At 48.7% G+C, this 14,604-nt stretch overlaps 1 protein-coding gene across 6 annotated transcripts in view; it reads left to right on the forward strand.

The window, feature by feature from the left end:
- Positions 1 to 14,604, forward strand: part of LOC144168958 (transformation/transcription domain-associated protein-like) — a 137,810-nt gene that overhangs the window by 28,547 nt on the left and 94,659 nt on the right. For all 6 annotated transcript variants that reach the window (XM_077697953.1, XM_077697957.1, XM_077697955.1 and 3 more), the window contains exons 8-9: positions 773 to 939; positions 1,618 to 1,714. In XM_077697953.1, the coding sequence (XP_077554079.1) occupies positions 773 to 939; positions 1,618 to 1,714 (264 nt within the window). The remainder of the gene's footprint in view (positions 1 to 772; positions 940 to 1,617; positions 1,715 to 14,604) is intronic.

Raw genomic sequence — 14,604 nt, forward strand, 5'->3', positions numbered from 1 at the left:
TTCATGACTGTATTTACACTGTTTTTTACAATGGCTTATACAAGCTTTCTCTCTCCTTTCACTGTTTGGGGAAGATGAATCATTGATGTTGAGTTCACAAGCATCATAAATAGCCAGAGCGCACAGCTTCTTCCGCTTAGTGCTCTGGCTGTTCATCACGTTTGCAGGACTCAACATCTGCGATGCCTCTTGATTGTCGTCGTCCCCCTGTGTTTCCACAATGGAAGCAACTGCAGTTTGCAACTAATGGCACCGCATCGAAAGTTAAAATGTCTGCTACAAGCCAGACCAAAATTCAAGGATAACTTGTCTGTTACAACCAACCATCTTCTACATCCGATGTCTGTTATAAAAGAGGTCTATTTAATCAGAAGGATGGGGCGGCCAACCATGTGGGTGAATAGTGTCTCTTATACCCAATTGTTTCTTACATCCATGCCTCTTATAACGAGGTTGAGCTGTATTTTGGCACATGTTACAGATCCCCCAGTTGGTCAAAATTAATCCAGAGCCCTCCACTACACTGAGCCTCGCAGCCCAGGCGTAACTTTGGCGCGTTAAACTCTCCAAAATTTAAACCGGAATAGTCCGTGTCCAGATGAGAGACCAGCTGGCGTGCTCGTGTAAAGCTGAAAGCACACGTTCGTGCCCAAAGCTGAGGCTAGCAGAGGCGTGCGAGTGTGTAGGTGAACACCACGTTGATTGAGTTTCTCTCCTCCACGTCGGAGAGACAGGGATGGCTGATGGGGTGCGTGCGTGTGCGCGTGTGCAGTACAACGTGATCCCGCGGGCGGTGCTGTCGCTGAAGGTTCTGGCGGAGCTGCCCATCATTGTGGTGCTCATGTACCAGCTCTACAAGCAGAACGTGCACGACGACGTGGCCGAGTTCATCCCGCTCATCCTCAACACCATCACCCTGCAGCCCCTGCCGCAGCACAGGTATGTAGGGGCGCAAGTTTCTCTCCACTCTCTTTCACCCTGTTCCCTGCGTAGACGCGGTGACTCTGTTACTCGCCTCTGAGCCCTCGTTCTCTCTCTCTTCCTTTCTCTCGCAGCTAAGCATGCACACGCAGGGCCTCTTTCCCTGGCTCCTCCCCCCCCCCCCGACTGCTAACTCGTACCTGCCTGCCCTTCTGGCCGCACTGCGAACGCTGCTCGACGCAGAGTTGTGCGCAAGGGCCTCGGCGGATTTGTTTAGAAGTGCATGAGGCAGCCGTGACTTGTGAGGGGAACGTTGCTGAGCAGCCACCACAGTTTGAGGCTAATGCTTTTGACACACTGCCTCAGGGAAGGGAACTTTGCTTTCACAGCATTTATTCTCCCCTTTTTTGTAGCTATGAAATAGAGCTGCTTTTCTTGGACACAGCTTTACGAGTTTAAAACAGCTCCCATTTTGGAGGAAGGCTACTTTTTTTGGTGTTGTCATAAAGATCTTTATCTTAACTCTGCTGCTGCTCTCCCAATTCCAAAGATTCCTGAAATGGGGATGTGCTGAAGGAAACGCCAGTTCTTGTCGCCTTGAGAGCGTTTCGGTGGATGTCATTGATGAGAGTCGTGTGCTGTGGCGAGACCGGGGCTTGACCGCCAGCGGGGGTGGTGTGCCGTGTGTGTGTGCAGGATGAACCCGTCCTTCAACCGCGAAGTCTTTGTGGACTTCATGGCGGCCCAGATCAAGACGCTCTCCTTTCTGGCCTACATTGTCAAGATCTACCAGGTGGGCGAGGGCTCTGGGCCCCTGGGAGGGCTGGCTCCCCTGGCTTTGTACCGACCGGCCACCCAGGGCACATAACAACCTGCCAGCCGGTCTCCTCTCGGTGTGTTGTGTGCACTTATGGTGGCCGTAGATGAGAAAAACAGGAATGATGAGCACATTTGCATGGGTGGTTCCTCCCACTGGCTTATCAGAGCAGAGCGTAGACTGCTCCATCAGTTGAACGGGAAATGTAGCCTCGCACCCAGCAGATGCGGTGCACGGGTGGCTTTTCCTGTCTCTGGTGTGTGTGCACTGCCCATAGCGTGGCTGGTGCGGCCACTTCCAGGCTCTGTAGGCGTGGCACAGTTGGGTTTGCCGCTAGTTTGCGCAATATTTTTAATGATATACAGTCGAACACGGATATATCGAACTCCAAGGGGATCGCGAAATAGTTCGATATATGAAAAATTCGATATAAAAAATATGGGCTTTGAGACCTCACCTATGGCGGACGATCACTTACCGATCGTCGCATTCAAGAATGACAACTAATTACGCACTCACGACGCAACAGGACGCTTTAATTCCGTGAAAAAAAAAATCGCTGATCTTGGCCTGCTTCTTCGTCCTGGAAATGAAATTAAGGGGGGACGCGGCTTTCAACTTCGGAAAAATGACCAAAACATCGTTTTTTTGAAACCCGCATATTCGGCTTCTATGTTTCCTATTCTGTGCGTCTGCAAAGTTTTTACGCTGAAAAGCGTCGCAAAGTGGCATAAAAAAATACTTTTGTCAGGCGCGGTGACAAACTATCAGCGCAAAAGGGCGAAAAAACGGCAATTTTCGGAGCGCTCTATCTCCGCAACGGTGCCACCGGGCGCGGCCATTTTGATATGGTTAGATCGGCCGAGCGATCGTTTTTCCGGTTCCGCTCGTCTCTTTTATCTTCGTTCATTCACAAACGCACAAACGGCAGAAAAGAAACGACGCACAAACGAAGCTAGAAATAGATGCTGAAGCGCTATTGGTCCTCCGGTCGGGGCGACCCTCCTGATTGGATGTCGCGGGCGCAACGCAAGATGGCGGCCGCCTGAGCTGCGTAGCGAGCGGATTGAGTTCATTTTCGCCGCTTCGCTCGGCCGAGTTTCTGTTCAATCTGTGGTATTCAAAACGGACGTTATCGCGATGGGAATGCCAGAGATAACGAGCCAGATTACGGGAAGTTGTGTGGCTCGAAAGGCGGAGGTCATCGAACGCTTCGTGGTGCGCGTGACTCTACCGTCGCCAGACCCCGGAGGGTGACGCGGTGTGCGCGCTTGCGATAGCGGTTCGTGAAGTGAACTTTTAGTCGGATTTGCGATGTTTACACGCTTAGTTATTGCTGTGTTTTGACTGTGGGCTCGCTAGCCTTGAGAAAGAAACGGTCGACGCGTCAAACGCTGCGGCGCGCACGGCATAGCCGACGCGCATTGGAGCATCACATGACTGGGCAACCGGTTACGATTGAACGCCAGTAGTTGTAATTAATGCCTGCGACGTTAGTTTTAATCTTAAAAGCGACCTGACCAGCCATATCAGGTATAATCAAAGCTCGATATGTCGCGGTAAGCGTGCGCTGCGATGCGCGCGAGCCATATCGCCTTTCTTGCGCAATGTTTCCCGTGCACTTGTAATTTTCATGCAAACAGGTTTGAGTTAGTAATATAGGAATAAAAATATGCTCTCTGCGTTAAAAATGTACGTTACTGTGGCAGCATTTAACAGTGACTTTTTTAGGGAAATTATTGATACCATTGCTCAGGGCATACTGGCTGTGCTGCGAGAAATATTGGATGCCTTGAATGTCAAAAGTAGTAAAAAAAATATGCTCTTGCATTGATGTTGGGAGTTATGCAGAATACTCTACCAAGCTTCAAAGTAGCTCATTTTCAACCTTGTGGTATGCAAACTTTTGGCAATGAACACCTGCACTATGAGTACTAAGTTGGTGTGCCAGGCAAGATAAAACATGAAAAAAAAGCCAAAAATGTTCAAATTTAAGTTAAAAAATGCTTAACTTGTTGCCATGGTGACAACACTGCAAAAGGAGGTTGTCCAGTGCGATACAGCCAACCAACTAACCTACTTTGCATTGAAAGCCCATTGAAACCCATCTCCCCTCCGTTTGGTTTGCAAAGGGGGGTATGTACTCTTCACGGAGGAGCTGAAAATGATGTTTTCTGGAAAGAGAAAGGCTGAAAAGGCACTCCAATTTCAAGGCAAGGCCTTCCAGAAGCCCCATGTTCAAAAGGACATGAAAGGCTACAACCGTGACGACTTTTGATATGTGAAACCTATGTTGCAACTTCGGAAGCCGTTTTCTCAAAACAGTTTTTTTTGCCACCTGTGTCGCTTGTCCCAGGGATTTCTTCGTGACTGCTGGGTCTATTTTGATTCCGTTTCTTGCATTACATTCCTTGATGAACTGTTCAGGTCGTGACACTTTTAGTTTTCCAGATTTGTTTTTTGTGATTTTTTTATTCAAATAATCGTTCACAGTTGACATGCCTGTTGCACATTAACCTCTAAAAAAATGAAAACTAAAAAACATTGTGTTGTAAAAAAAAAATTCTAAAACTGTCACGACCTCGTCCATTCATTTGGGAATGCAAAGCACTTCGAACAAGTTTTCTATCGTGTTTTATAAGCCGCTCAAGCTCGGTACAAGCGGAACAGAAAGAAAATTTCATACATAAAAAAGTTATCAAAATATTAACTTCAAATTTTTCGGGTGTTATCACAGAAGCATTTCCAGTTGCTGTGCCAATTTTCATCAAAATCCACAAAGAAATAAAAAAGTTGATTTTGAAAGCCACGTCCCCCCTTGAAGACGTTGGTCTCGATCTTTTCGAGGCTGCACAACTAGAAAATTCCAGCAGTATGCTGCGCCTTCGCACACCATGCACAACACGCACGCAAAAGAAGAACAGCGCGCACGTACGTCAAGAACTTTGAAGGTAACAATTCCAAGGCTCTCTGAATGGACTCCAACAAAGCGCTCGCGATGGTCATCTCCGAGAGAAACAGTGATCTCCGAAAGGTGCGGGACAACTCGCCAAACAGCAGCAACAGCAGCAAAATGCAAAAGAAGGAGGAGGCCGTCAGCGTCTTCGTTCCCTCTTCCCTTTCCCGAGACGACATCGGGGGAAGACAGACCCAGAGAGAGAGAGAAAAAAAAAAAATTCTTTTTCGGCAAGCCGGGGAACGTACGCAGCCGAAAAAAAAAAAAAAAAAAAAAAAAAACGTGCGCAGTCGGGGCATCCTTACCTCACAGTGTCACATTTTCCGAGCGTTCGGGCTTGTGTGCCTAGAGAGATGTAGCATACCGGGCTCCGTTCGCTAACGCTACGGCGGCCGGTAGCGGGGCACGACTGGGCAAGCGCAAATTCGTTCCGGTAGGGGGGATTAGTTCCGCGAGCCAGTCTTCGCCATGCCCTCGCTTTCATCCACATCCTCCTCAACCTCAATCGGGGGTGCAGCGACCGCCGAAGAGCACCTTCCAGCTCGCGCGGCGTTCGATATACCCAATGTCGGGGAAAATACGGTTCGATATAAACGTACGAATTCCTATACTTTTACACAGAATTTTCAAGGGGATAATTTATGAGTTCGATATAGACAATAATTCGATATACCCGTGTTCGATATATCCGTGTTCGACTGTAGTACCATGTTTGCTCGTGTAATCCTCACACTTTTTTTTTTGAAAACTCTGTGTGAAGTTAGGGGTGCGAGAATTATGCTGGGGGAGAAAAAAAAAAGTTTGGCTTCAATGTTGCCAACCTGCTTTCTGCCAATTCCACCAAATGTAGTAGTCTTTCTTTGTATTTATAATGCCCGTAAGCTGAGTTTTGCCAATAGCAACTAGTTGTTTAGTTTTTTGTTTTAACCACGAAATGTTTTGCAACGCCACATCCGTGCAGCGCTACCTTGCTTGCTTGCCGACACGCACCGACAGCGTAAACCGTCTCTTCTGGATTAGCCGTCTTAAGATTGCCGTCCTCGCTCGCCCGTGCATCCGATCCTGTCTCGTGACCCAAATACGGGCATCGTCATATGCGTGCCGTACACCTGAAGCTCAACAAAATCAAGCGTCGGGGAAATTGCTGTACTTGTGTGCCTCTTTTTTTGTGCACTGAAACCACAAAAGTCCTTCCTAAAATGGCATCGTTCATTACAGGGGACTTTGGTGCCCAGAATATTGGGTACGGCGGAAGACGTGCTGTGAAACTTGTCTAGATGCCCTTATTTGTGTTGTTTCGCAGGCGATTTTATTTGCAGTTTTTGCGCTGGAAGTTTGAGAGGATGCAGGGGTGGGAGACTGTGCGCAGTGCATTTCCCGCAAGTGCATCACGTCGTTGGCCCTGAAAAGGGCCTTTTGGTGGGGAAAAAAATGCAGCAGACTTTCGGGGCCGATGGTCTGGAGAAGGTGGAACAAAAGTGGGAAGATTCCTAGTTCGAGTCAGTGCTGACATTGCTAGTTGTTGCCTCGTCGGCTTCAGATGCCTCGTCGTCATCCCACACCAAGTGGTCTTCAGTGGCATCCAGGGCATTCGATATGCCTGTCTTTTTGAAGCTCTTGACGACAACGTCTGTGCCGATCATCACCCAGGCGTCAACTATCGAGCCGCACAGCAGCTCCACCGACGGTGTCCTGGTCTTGCCGGCCGGCATCAGAGCAAGTTGGCCTGCAGCCATCCACTCTGCATACAGCCTTCGAACGTTATCCTTGAACGGCTTGTTCAAAGACACGTTAAGCTATTTGGAATGACAGCCAGGTCTGTGTGCAGTTCCTTCAACTTCGCACGAACCGGCTCCACGAGATGGCCCTGAAAGCTGTCAACAACGAGCTGCGGCGGAAGATGAAGTGCTCCTGGTCGCCGCCCCACACAGTCTTGATCCAGTCGACCATGAGTTCAGCACTCGTCCACCCTTTTTTTGCACCCACACGTGCACACCAAGGGGAAACTTTCCTTTGGGGAGGGTCTTCCAATTGAAGATGATGTACTTACGTAGATTCCGCCTGTCCGCTGTCACAGCCAGCATCACCAAGCACCACTGTTTCCCCGCGCTAGTCATGCGTACATACACAGTGCCCCCGCCTTTCTGCTCCACAGTTGTGTTGCTGGGCTTGTCGAAATTGAGAGGCGTTTGGTCTGCGTTCCCAATCAGCGACAGCAAAAAGTTCTTTTGCCGCCGAATCCTGATGACAAACCGGTGGAAGTCCACGATTTTGTCTTCGTAGGCTTCGGGCAGGCATTGGCACAGCGTTGTGAAACTCCTCAAAGAAAGGGCATTGCGCCGCATGAAACGCATGGCCCACCCGTTTTTTTCTGTTAGCAGCCTCGAAAGCAGCCTTGAATAAAGCGAAGGAAAACTTCTCAAGATGGCTGAAAGCGAGCTTTCGACCACTGATGAGATGAGACTGACTGATTGCTGCGGAATGACGGGGACACGACGACCGTGGCCTACGCGAATGCCTTCTAGTTGCGTGCACCTAAAACCGGCTCAATGACAGTGTAAGTAGCATCTGTGAGATGGCGCTAGGCTGCCATGTGGGTAATACAAGTTAGGGTGCGGGGGTACACGGTGCTCTCCGCCGAACTGAGCGGCGGCGGAGAGGGCGAGCGGTGGAGAGCGCGTAAATCACGCAGGTTTTGCAAGCAGGCGGCTGTCACCGCCGCATGTTTAGGGGAGCTACGATTATGCAAGGTGGCTCACATTGGGGTGTGAGGATTTTAGCGAGTGTGAGGATTACGCGAGTAGATACGGTAATAGTCTGGAAGCTGTCCAGTGCTGGGGCCCCGAAAAAATCCGTATAGCTGAGGTAACTGGGCAATCGGCGCTGGGACGGGACCAAGAAAGCCTGACAAGACTGGGCGCTGACTAACAACAATGAGCTTATTTCGTCGTGGCAGAATATATATACACAGGAAATTGAAAGTGAGAACATGAAACTGTGGGCCTCCTCGATTATCAGTCCCGGATCGTCCGCGGACTGCACAAGCCGCTATCCGGCGCTCGATTTTTCCATGTATTTCTATGGGACTTCCGGTCCGAACGCAGTCCTCGGACTGCCCGCGGACCGTCCAGGACTGGTAAATCGAGGATGCCCTGTGTTGATATTTACATACAGGACACAGGTGCAAGGATAGCGGTTGTTTATCAAGAAATTCATGTTCTTTTTCTAGCAAGTCGAGAGATGAGTTACCTTGCTGGTAGATTGCATGGGCTTTGAAAATCTCTCTATATTGCACTATCCCTTGTACTTTCATCCCTTGTACTCCCCCCTCCCCTGTGCTGTAAGTTGTTTCTATTAGAAGGTTGTGCAGATAAGCAGCCACCCTTGCGCTTTTTGAACATCTGGAGATATTGAGGCGGAACGCCGGAGGAGGTTTCCACTACTTGTACGTTGTGCTGATAAGCAACCGCGTTCGGCATCGCAAGTGCAGTGGGCTTAAAAAAAAATCCTGCTTGCGTACTTGTCACGTTGTTCTGTTGCATCTGTTCATAGATGCTAAGAAACGCAGCCGGAGGTCCTTCCAAACACAAACACGAAGGAAGTGTAAGCTGTGCTCGTGGTTTGTAAGACCTTGCAGCAGCGGCTGATGTGGGAAAAAAAAGACAAATTAAAAGACCGTGCCTCTGTTTTTAGAAGGCCTTCGTTTGAGTGATGGTAAAGAAATGATGATTGAAAGGTAGGTTGCGACATGGTCGGATTCACACACGTTTGGTTATTATGGTGCGGTACCGCTTATAGTGTGTTTTTTTTAAGACTCCCGCGGCACACATTTAAGCGGCCTACACTGTAGTGCAGTTTTTTGGCGAGCCCGCTGATCGACTGGTGCCACTCTGGTATTGTTGTAGGGTCACAAAAAAAAAAAAAAGTGTTCAGCCATCTGACACAGCGCACGCTGCCTGCTGTCCTCTAAGTTACACAGAGATAAAAGAAAAATGGCCGCCCTTTAGTTCGTGTATTCCATTTGCACATGCGGGATAACCACAACTGCCCTTGCTCTTGGCGCACCTCTAGAGCTAGCAAGCTCCACTTGCCGGAAAAGTTTTTTCTGTTAGAACCTTGTGCAGATAAGAAACCGCCCTTTCTCTTTTCGAACACCTGGAGATAGCGAGCTGCGACGCCATGGTTTCTATTACCTGCACGTTGTGCTGATAAGCGGCTGCCTTCGGCATTGCAAATGCAAGATGGGGAGAAAAAAAAAAAAAAAAATCTGGCTAACGTTCTGATCACATTGCACCGCCCACATTAGCTGGCCTTCTTCCCTCCCTCCTTGTGGGACCCGTTCTTCTAGACGCTAAGAAATGGAGACGGCCCCCCCACAAAACACGAGCACACAGTTAAAGCTGCGCTTGTGGTTTGTGAAACCATGCAGCAGCGTCCATTGTGGAAAAAAAAAAGGACAAAAAAAGACCGTGCCTGTTTTTAAGCGGCGTTTGTTTGAGTTATGATAACCAAAGAATGATTAAAAGGTAAATTGCGATGTGGCTGTATTTGTGCATCTTTTGTTTATAGTGCGCCACCGCTTATAGTGTGGATTGTGACGGCTCCTGCGACATGCATTATAAGCAGTCTACACTGTAATGAAACTTTGAACTAGTGGGACTGAAGAATAACAGCGCTGCACTGTGATGTAGGCACGTCAACAATTTGATACTTGAAAAAGTCCCCGACTGCAGTGTGTCTCTTCTCCTTGAAGGCAGCAGCGAGCACTTCTTGCTCCAACGGGTGAACGTAAGGGAAGCCTTACTGTTCGTCTCCTTTGAAACTAAACAAAACACAATTGGCAGTCCATCCTGCCATCCCTTTTTCAGGGACGGCCACACTGATGCTTCAAAATTTTCCTCCTCAGTGCACCACACACCACTGCGCTTGTGTACACCTTGACGTACCGTATTTACACGATTGTAAGACGACCCCCCCAAAATCGCATCTCAAAAAAAAAAAAAAAAAAAAAAAAAAAAAAAAAAACACGTGCGCATTTTACACAAGGGAAATTTATTCACGTGGTTGCGGAGGATTACTCATCGTCGCTGGAGTCGTCCTCGCTGGTGCTGCTGCCGTCATCGCTGCTGCAGTCCCACAGCACGTCGTCGTCAAGTGTGAGGCCACACTTCGCGAACGACCGCACCACGGCATCGCATGGTACGGCCGCCCATGCGGAGAGGACCCACCTGCACACAGTAGCCAGGGAGGCTCTCCTCACACGCCCGCTTGGCGTAAGTTCGCGGCTTCCTGACGAAATCCACTCGTTGTATTCGCGGCGCAGGAGGTCTTTAAAAGGCTTGTTGACCCCTACGTCGAGAGGCTGAAGCTGCCCCGTCAAGCCACCGGGGATGACGAGCATGTCGGTATGCTCCTTCTGGAGCACCGCTTTTACCTTGGCGGTAAGGTGGCCTCTGAATGAGTCCAACACTAGCATGTTGGGGACGTCTTTCTTGAGGGATGCCCCCGGCCTCAGGAGCCACACTAGACGGTACCATTCCACGACCATGTCGTCCGTCATGAAACCCTTTTCATTCACCCGTACCACCACGCCTTTGGGAAGTGCCTCTTTAGGCATCGTCTTCCGTTTGAAGACGATGTACGAGCGGAGTTTGGTGCCATCAGCCAAGCACGACAACATTACAGTGAAACGGAGCTTTTCGTTTCCCGTTGTAAGCAGGTTTACATCGCGTGCGCCCTTCACGCTCACTGTCGTGTTGCTCGTCATGTCGAAGTAGACGGGAGTTTGGTCGGCATTGCCGATTTGGCCCAGCAAGTACCGTCGGGTGTCGCGGAGTTTGAGGAAGTGCCTATGGAAGGCGAGGACTTTCTCCTCGTATGCGGCCGGCAACTTCTGGCACACGCTGGTGCGGCGACGTAGAGAAAAACCAGCCCTCTTCATAAATTTAGACGCCCAGGCCCTACTAGCTTTGAATTGAGACCTTGGTATCCCTGCCTGAACAGACACGGGCTTGCTGCGTGACCATTTCGCAGGTGACCAACAGCGATCGATCGCGTAGGTCAGTCACGTAGGCCGCAAGCTTCGTCTCTAGTTCCGGAAAGCGGCCACACTTGGCCCGCGAAAGCCACGGCGCTTGGAGTCGCATGAGAAAATTTCCTCGCGCTGAAGCCGCCACTTCCGCACCACACATTCACCAATTCCGAACTTCCGTCCTGCTGCACAGTTGTTTGTTTCCTCAGCATGAAGAATAGCAGCCCGCTTAAACGCTGCCGTAAACGAGCGCCGAGTGTTCTTCGAGCCTACGGCACTCATGTCAGACAGAAGTGACTCGAGAAAGCCGGTCGTGGACACAAGCGACAGGAGCACGCGGCGACGCAAAGAGAAGCTCTTCCGTCAACTACCAATACCCCCCTACGGCGGCTCTTCCATCGCTTATCGGTGCTCCCTCAAGAGCCGTGCGCTCGTCATAAAGGCACTCGTAATGCGCGCAGTAGATGCTAAAAAAAGAAAAGCTTTTGTATAAGCACGCGGAAAACTATGCGCTTTGGGTTGAGCAGGAAACTATTCGAGATGACAATCGAATCAACCGGCAGCAGCCACGCGCGATCGTGATTAAAACAACATGGCGGCTGAGCACGTTACTCGCTTTCACGAAGCATTTTGTTCGTCTCTAACACGACCGGCTTTATCGTTGTGGTCTCTAATAAACAAAATGAGTATTAGCAAACGTACCCACTATCATATCACGTTGCTTAGTACACTTCCGAACGCAATAGTGGGAGGTTAGTCGCTCTAGGTCCAACTTACAAAAGGTGCATCATTTTTATTGACGCCAGAATGTATGAAATGGTTACCGTAACCATGGAAATGAGTGTGCAAAGCCGTTCACACCTCGAAGCACCCCTGATTTCTTGTCTCTCTTGTCGTTGCAAGCGGTACATGGTTCGATTTCGATTCTAAGACGACCCCCCAACATTGGATTGTCAAATTTGAAAAAAAGGGTCGTCTTACAATCGTGTAAATACGGTAATCAACCAAGAATAAGTATTCCATAATGGGCACTATGGTGGTTTCAGATTGGTTTTACTTAATTTTAAGGCGACAGCTTTCTTACACCCGTCTACTGCCATTCCCGTCTAATGTACCTTCTAATGTACCCCCTTATAACCGTATAATGTCAAAAATCTAATGCCATTCACTCTAATGTCATTTCTGGTTAATGGAGTTCTGCACTACTCATTCGCCTTTACGAACGCCGTAAATCTGCTTACTCTCGAACGCGATGAGCACCAAATGAAACCAAAAACACTCTCAGCACCAGAGTGTTGACGCGGAAACGTAGCTGAACTTCGAAATAAGACGATTTTTTTTGTGCACTCTTGGTGGCAAAGTTCTGAAGAAGATGAAGTTCACTAAAACAGCAGCACAGGGCAAAACATTCTGTTACTCGTTTTGAATTTTTCGGATTTGGCTATCGTTGGCAGGCAACGGCATGCAGCTGCTGAAGCCACTTTTAGAAACGGCTGACACCATTTTTAGAAAACACTTTTTCTCATAACATTTTCTTTCACAAAAAACATTTTTAACCCTTGTAAGACGTTTTTCTTTATGTTAAAAACTCCTAAAATACGAGGGAATTTCTCTTTTCGGTCACTATCACTATCATGGCTGGCACTTTGATGCGTTTGCGTTTTTGCGTGTAGCGCGGCCCGCCCAAATGATGTCATTCGGTATTTTAAGGCCTCGTGTGGCACGAGTGTTAGTGGGACCAATAGCGTCCTGTCAAAAAACTGATGCATTTCTCCTAAGACTGGTTGGTAGACAGAAAAGGCCTGGTAAAAAGTACCTAATCAATGGTCCCAGGGCCTCCATAAATAGACAACTTAAATTGCTCCTGAAAAAGTGTCTTCCTTGTAGAGCGCCTTTGTTTAGAAGTGAAGCCGACTTTCAGGATATCAATGTAAGCTTGGTCTTTGCAAGCAGGCTTTCCCACATTGCCTGTTCTGCAGTGAAGTGCGGCCCATCTATGAAGGGAGTGGGATTTCAGAAAACGGCTCTAACTCTTGTGTAACCAAAAGTATCCCGGAAACAAATTACTTGAGTCTACATGCGTGAAACCTGGCTTTTATTGTGGTAAAATGGTCAGTTGATCATCGCGAAAAAAGGAATGGTTCTGAATAAGACAATAGATGCAGACATCATGAATAAGATGTACAATAATATACCGTTATCTCATAAATCATGTATCGGTATACATTTAGATCGTTTGTAGATGTGTTTACTTGTTGCAGCGAAAAATCGCCGCTTTAGCGCTTCTCTCAACTTCCTTTAGGAAGGTATGGTAGATTTTTATCGTCTTCTGTTCTTTTTTTCGTTCCGTAAGCGGCAATGCCTAGTGCGTAGGAAACGGCTGCGTTTCTCTGCCCGTTTGTCAGGCGCCAAGCCGCCCGCGCTGCCGCATTCGAGTGAACTGAATTTTTTAATATACAGACTCCCGGGAAGCCTGGCCGGACCAAATCGTACAGTTTGAATGATCCATCAATTCATATTATTGAAGTTCGAATTAACGAGATTTCACTGAGGTGTAGGGTAAGCACAGTTTAAGGGAAACTGTGGGGATGGCGAGTGACCAAGTTTAAACAGTTTCAGCATACAGCAGCTGGCATAGCTTGCGTCTAGCCAATCGCTCAGCTAGAATGCGGTAGTGGGTGTCAGTTGTATGACATTTGCCTCTGGGATGTGTGACCAAATAAAAGGTACGTCACTGGGGTTACGAAAAACACGTTGTACTTCCATGCTGCGTCCTAACGCTTACCACTGCAAGAAAGATCAGTTCTTGTTGAAACATTTTACATTGAATGGTAAAAGGGCGAGGTTTATAGGTGGTCATTTTGATGTTATTGCATTTTAAATCGTGGTATCAGTTCGGTGGTTTTGCATTGTAACGCAATAAAAGGTACGTCACTAGGGTTTCGGTGATTAACTGTCATAGCCTTTGCACCAGGTCTAGAACCCAGGCGAGCTTCCTCCGAGCCGTGTAATCGTCTTAACGAGCGTTCACCGAACCCGAAACAGAGCTCTGCTGCTGCGGCTGCATCGACCAAGCATCGTGGACGCACATCAGCTCGACGTCGCAAGCACAAAAGACGGGAAAGCCGTGCTCTCAGCCTGGCCCGGCTCTACGTTGTGAGTAGGCGTGGGGTACAGCCGTAGGAGATGAGCGTGCTGTAACGCAATAGATAAGAATAGGGTTAGGAGATAAGGTGGGTGATTGGGAGTGCACTGTGGAGGCGTGTCTATCGTTTGTTTACCTAAAGCCCCACAGGGGTGCGAAGGAACTGGGCAAAATAAATTACCGTACTTACCCGATTCTAACGCGGCCCCGATTCTAACGCGCACCTGATTTTCCAGGCAAAAAAAAACGAAAAAACTTGCACCTCCGGTTGTAACACACACGGAACTTTGTGACCCAGAAAAACGAATGCGAAAGAAACAGGCGATTTATTTCCCAAAGTAATTTCACTCATCTCACTCCTCGTTGCTCTCCGAGCGCTCCTTGTCGCTTTCCGCTGACTACAACATCTTGTCCTCAGTGTCGTCAAGCGTGTTCGCGATGCCACACTTCTGATCGAACGTTCAACCATGGTCAATGGGATTGTGGCCCGCGCCTCGCGCGCCCAGAGGCTCGTTTTGAACGCGTGAGAGCCGCTCATAAGCCACTCGTGGAAGCGGCGCACCTTCGTTGCCGCTGCTGCGATTGCTGTTATCAAGCGCGCAAGTGGAACGATTTGACGATTTGTGTGAACGCTGATAGAAAAGCCTAGGCGCCTAGGCTTCCATCGTCCAAAAAATCGTTGCTAAAAGCTTTGGCGGCATCTTGAGATGGCGATGACGATGGGTGGGATGAAA

This window comes from Haemaphysalis longicornis, unplaced genomic scaffold (genome assembly GCF_048455015.1).
Source record: "Haemaphysalis longicornis isolate Haplotype H1 unplaced genomic scaffold, Haemaphysalis longicornis Haplotype H1 scaffold_2, whole genome shotgun sequence".
Classification (NCBI taxonomy): Eukaryota; Metazoa; Arthropoda; class Arachnida; order Ixodida; family Ixodidae; genus Haemaphysalis; species Haemaphysalis longicornis.